General features: G+C 43.4%; 1 protein-coding gene across 2 annotated transcripts in view; it reads right to left on the bottom strand.

Annotated features, from left to right (window-relative positions):
* The window catches only part of Slk (STE20 like kinase), a 100,680-nt gene extending 94,687 nt beyond the window's left edge, over nt 1–5,993 (bottom strand). For both annotated transcript variants that reach the window (XM_004631509.2, XM_004631510.2), the window contains exon 1: nt 5,705–5,993. In XM_004631509.2, coding sequence (XP_004631566.1) covers nt 5,705–5,854 — 150 coding nt within the window. In that variant the 5' untranslated portion in view covers nt 5,855–5,993. The remainder of the gene's footprint in view (nt 1–5,704) is intronic.
* Between the last annotated feature and the right edge of the window lie 6 nt (nt 5,994–5,999).

The raw sequence follows: 5,999 nt of genomic DNA, 5'->3' as shown, positions 1-5,999 counted from the left end.
CATGCCAGCCAGCCCCGCCCCCTGGTGGGCTGAGCTGGCCACACACACACACACACACACACACACATAAATAAATAAAATTTAAAAAAAAAAAATTATTAAAAGGTTGGTACACAGATCTGAAGTCCAAAAGGATAGATCTAGAGTTCAAAACAGAGGTCTCAGAGGAGAGATGTAAATTGCATTTAGATGGAAACTGATGCCAAGGAAGATGAGTTCCCATAAGAAACGGAGATAAAGTACCCAGGGCTGTAGAATTCCAACACTTCAAAGTCAGAAAAAGGACAGGCCCTTGATTTAGTGCAATTGTCTTATATGTTTTAAGTTCTCTGCCCTATTAGTGTGCTTTTCAATCTGTATATATGGTAATTTATAAGATAAGTAAATGAATCTGATGCTGAAAAAAGGAGGATGGAGGGAATTAAAAGAAGGGAATTGAAATATGTTACACACCACTCCAATTCCATACAGTGAATATAGTCCTTATTTATAGTCCTTATGTACCACTAACATGTACTAATGAAAATAAAAGGTTAAAAAAAAAAGGAAGGAAAGACACCCTAGCAAAGGAGCCTGAGGGGCAGACAAAGGTACAAGGAAAATCAAGAGTACAGTGACCTAGCTGAACATGGTGGTAATCCTAGCTACTCAGGAGGCTGAGGCAGATGGATTGCAACCTCAAGGCCAGCTGCCTTAGCCTTATCCTGTTTCAAAAAGGGCTGTAGGGACATAGCTTAACAACAAGGCCTTAGGTTAAATCCCTAGTACTGATCCCCAAAAGAAGAGGAAGGAGGAGAAGACAGAGGAGGAAGGGTATACAGGAAGGATGGAGTGAGGATTGAGGGGGAAGGGATGGGAAAGGAACGGAATAGAATAAAAAGAACAGAAGAGAAAGGATAAGAACATATTAGGCACTGCTGGAGAAGTCTTACCCTAGCAGAGATTACTTTAATGTTTTCCTAATTAAGACAGTAGGATAAAGGAAGGCCAGATAGCTCCGTGAATTAAAGCACCTGCTTAGGCAGATTCAGGGGCCAGGGTTCAATCCCCAGAATGCCAGTGCAGCCCCGCCCCCAGGGTGCACTGAGATGGGGACTGAGACTGGGCGTGTGGCTTGCTCCTGTAATCCCAGCTCTTGGGAGGCTGAAAACAGGAGGATCACTAAGAGTCCGATCTGTGTAGTGAGACCCTGTAGACCCTGTACTAATTTTTTTAAAAAGGCAGGATAGACAAACATTGGTAAAGATTGCAGAAACAGACCTATATTATAGGACACTGCGCAACAGTAAGGAGATCGCCTCTGCAGTAAATATTTTGGGATAACTGTGCATGCATATAGGTAGAAAAATGAAATTAGACTATTACCACATACTAGACACAAAATCTATTCTTGGTGAATTAGTCTTCTCAGTACATAAAGCACAAAATAAAACGGGGGAGTATCTTCATGTTGTTAGGTTAAGAAAGAATGCCTTAAACATAATTCAGAGCATTAGCTATAATGGAAATATCTGACATGTTAGGCTACATTAAAATCAGTAATTCCGTTAAGCCAGGCATGGTGACACATGCTTGTAATCCTAGCACTCAGGAGGCTGAATCAGTAAGATCAATGGAAGGTGAGGCCACCCTAGGACACACAGTGAGCTCAAGGCCAACGTGAATTACAGAGACCATGACTCAAAAAACAAATTTGGGGGGGCCTGGCCCTAGCTCAGGCCTTTAAGTGGCTGCTTCCACAAAGCTGTCAGCCTCAGGTTGCTGGAGTTCGAACCTCACACCTCTCCCGCTGGCCAAAAGTGCCCTAAAGGCATTCGAGCAACAAAAAAAAAAAAAAAAAAAAAAATTTTGTTAATAAAAATATACTATGATGAGAAGGGGAAAAGTCATAGAATGAGCCTTTATTTGCAACAGCCATAACCAGAAAGTGGTTAAAATTCAAAACACATATGTATTTGTGATTCTAACACATATACTATGTAGCATACACATACCCTTACAAATAAACAAGGGAAAGTTCAGTACCAAAACTAACAAAAGAATGGAACACTAAAGCAATCCAACTTATCAACAAAAAGAATTACTCATTAGCAATCAAATAAAAGTACCATACCTCAGATTATTAAAAATTCTGATAATATTAAATGTTTATCTGAATCCAGAACAAGAACATTTCCATATAATGCACAAAGTAATACAACTACTTTAGCATCATCTACTAAAATTAAAGCTACGGTCCTCTAAAACCCAGCAATCTCATTCCTGGGTGCAATCTGAGTGAAACTCATACACACATGCACCAGTATGCTGTGTGACAGCCAAACACTGAAAACAGCCGATTCGTCCTTTAGTGATATAATGGCAAACAGCCAATGATAGAATCATACAAGGGAATACAATGCAACCGTAAAGACGCACTGACAATATAGTTGTAGGACGGTGATATATAATGTTTATTTTGAAAGAGGAAAAACCCAACAGAACACATTTAAAATAATTCCATCCTTACAAAGCTCGAGTGCATCCTAAATTCATAATGTTCAGGGATACACGTTTAGATGGCAAACTACTCTAAAATGCAAATAAAGATAGGACAGTGGTTTCCTTTAGAGGGAAAGAAGGGATTTGATTGCTTCAGGAAGGAGGGGGGAAGAAATCTAGGGTGCTGGCAAAAATCCCTTGATCCTGACATTAATACAAATTCACTTTATTATTATTGATATATTTTTGTACTTTCTAATACAAAAATTAAATACTTCACTACTTTTTAAAAGGCAAAAATGTATCTGTTCTAAAAATCACTTCCATCCAGCACACACCCAAGAGTCCAGCACCAATTTGCTTAAGAAATAAAACAGCTTTCTAGAAATATAATACATAGTTACTCCTTCTGTTTAAACAGCAATCAAAATATGAAAACATTGCAAAGGACATTGCATATCTTCATTTATACATCATACAACATAAAAAAAAAGAGAAAACAAATGTAAAGTTGTTATGGTTTTTCAAGTAAGAAAGTAATTTTTCTTTTTCTTTTTTGGTATGTGGGATCGAACTCAGGACCTTGCACTTGCCAGGCAGGCACTTATACCATTGAGCTATCTCCCAGGGCCTAAGAAAATAATTTTGCTTAGTAGGCTGAAACAGGAGAATTGTTGAGAGTTCAAGACCAGTCTGGACTACAAAGTGAGCTCAGGGCCAGCCTGAGCTACAATACCCTGTCTCAAAAAGGCAAAAGAAAGGAAGAAAGGAAGGAAGGATTTTGTTAGTTGTATAAAGCTGGACTGTGTGGGAAGAACAACCATGCGACGTAAAGATGATTCAATGTAAAGATGATTCAGAGTAAACTAAATACATGACATGACTTCCTAGTTCTATTGCATCTTTGTCATCGCTACCAACTTCTATATGGAAATGACAGCTAGAATCAAGTTTAGAAAGTTTTCTGCTGCGGATCACCACACACAGCATGACAAGTATGCACTTGCCCAAGGTCACAGCCCGCCACTGAGCGAGGAACTGAGAAGCACTTTCAGAGCCGGTGCTCTTAAAACTACACCATTCACATTCAAGGAAGCACACTTGGCTTTACAGCGCAGCACCCTTTCTCTACAAGATTCCAGGCGCCTGGAGAAACTAACTACCTTGCCTTTCCTAGCTGACTCAAAGAACGTTAACAGATGAAGGAGTCTGAACAAACGTTTAGGAAAACCCATGATTTTACAGTTAAGAAAAAGGGAAACCCAAAGGAGTTACATGTTTTGTCCAAGATCACAAAGCTAGCTGGCTTGTGACAGCCAGCACTAGAACAGTTCTTGACCCCCAGGAGTGATCCTCCTACAACACAAAGCCCTTCCCACCAGGCGTCTTACATGGCAACTTCTTGCTGAAACCATACTCTACCTCTACACAAACACTGCAGTTTACTTTGCCACCTAATACATGTAGGTAAGAGAACTGTTTGATTTCAACAAGAGACAAGCACATGCTGAGTCAATGGTGACCCCGAATGTACAATTCCGCCCACCATTTTACTACAGAACACAAACATACTGACTATAAGATGTGACAACTGCTGTGGTTGCCCATGAACAATGTGTTTTGAAAATACATAGAAAGGAGTGGGTATTTCACACTGAGTAAATAAGGAGGACTGAAGCTATGACAAATCGCATTTGAGGCAAGGCAAAGGCAGACGCAGAGGGGTAATGGTGCTCCAAAGGAAGGAAAAATGCTGTCATTTCTACCAGTAGTACCCGGGAGGCTGGTCTGGGAAGATGGCTCAGTGTAATAAGCCCTTCCCTGGCAAGTGCAAGGGCCTGAGTTCAAACCCTGGTTCCGCAGGGGAGATGGCTCAGCAGAATAAGCACTTGCCTGGCAAGCACAAGGGCCTGAGTTCAATCCCTGGTTCCGGGGGAAAAAAAAAAAAGTACTCAGGAGGCTGGGGCAGGATGAGGATTGTTGAGTTCGAGACCAGCCTGGGCTACCAAGTAAGCTCAAGACCAGCCTGAACTGCATAGCAAGACCCTGCCTCAAAAAGACAAAAAATAGGGCTAGGGAGATGGCTCAGTGCAATAAACGCTTTCCTGGCAAGCGCAAGGGCCTGAGTTCAATTCCCAATTCCGCCAAAAAAAAAAGTTTGAGGTCAGCCTGGGCTAGAAATCCCCGCTCTCAAAAAGACAAAAAATAAATAAAATAAAAAATAAATTTCCACCAATAGATGTTAAAAAGAAAATCCATTAAACATGGAATCAGAAGACCTAAATTCAAGTCTAGGGTGTGACTCCACAACTATGAGTAATTTCTGAGTCTCAAGTCTTCACCGTGGAAATGTGGCTAATACTACTGGCTTGCATACCTTCCGTATTTTTAAAGGAACCAAATGACTTGAAAGTGCTTAAAAACTGCGAAGTTCTGCACTCCTGCAAAGTTATTTATGTTTTCACTTCTAGGCAAGCCTGTGGGTCCTTCCTCCAAACTGTACCTCATAAAAACCTCACCCTTTAGGAAGAAAATATTCCTATGACATCATTCACACGCTCCCTACAGTGTAAACGGTTAATATTAAAGCCTTCAGGTTGAAACGTCAAACCTCTTTTTATTGAAATAAACGTGTGTAAAGCACATGTGTGTTTTCTTTTAATTTCTCGAGGGCTACTTCTAGTCATTTGCTTATTATAATGATATTTAGAAACTAAAACCAGATGCCCTTCTTCTGGAAATTTTCTACCAGAAATTCCACTCCATTTTACAGTACATGGTCAAGCAACCAATTCAAGGAGAGCCTGCACGTGGCAACCACTGTACTCGGATCCCAGGAGGCTGGTTATGCACTAGGTACGGACTGCGAAATATATGCTCTCGTCTTCAAAAGTAAGCGGCTTTACTACAAGCGTGCGTGCAAACGCCATCGGCACACAGACGTCCCGAGAAGACCTACGAGGTTCGACTTAAGATCCTCGAGGCCCACCCCCAGACCCCTCCAAAACAAGAACGCTCCCAGGCCTCCAGTCGGGCCGAGCGGGCCGCCACAGTCCCGCCGCCCTGCGCCTGGCCGCCAGCGCGTCCCCACCGGCCCGCGGGGGCCGAGCTGCACGAAGTTCTCCGCACAGCCACGGAGACGAGGGGGCGACGCGCGGGACGCCCGGGCGCCCGTCGGCCGGGGCGGGAGATGCCCGAGCGCCGCTTCCCGCCTCCCGCTCACCTTGTACACTTTGCCGAACGCTCCGTCGCCCAGTTCACCTATGATCTCCCAAAACTCCTCGGGGTTCAGGTCCCGCTTGACGTGCTCGTACTGCTTCTTCTTCTTCTCGCTGCCCAACTTGAAGATCTTACGGAAATTGAAGAAGGACATTTTTCCTCCACGGACACGCTCCTCTCCTCCGCCCGCGAGGATCGCACACCACAATGGAAGGCAAAGTTTCCCGGCCCCGCGCTCCCGCGCGAGCCGGCCGGGCGGGCGGGCGGGCGCGGTGTCCCCGAGAGGGCGGGGCGGGACC

This window comes from Octodon degus, unplaced genomic scaffold, assembly GCF_000260255.1.
Source record: "Octodon degus isolate 3935 unplaced genomic scaffold, OctDeg1.0 scaffold00042, whole genome shotgun sequence".
In the NCBI taxonomy this organism is placed as follows: domain Eukaryota; kingdom Metazoa; phylum Chordata; class Mammalia; order Rodentia; family Octodontidae; genus Octodon; species Octodon degus.
This window is presented reverse-complemented; position numbering and strand designations above follow the sequence as displayed.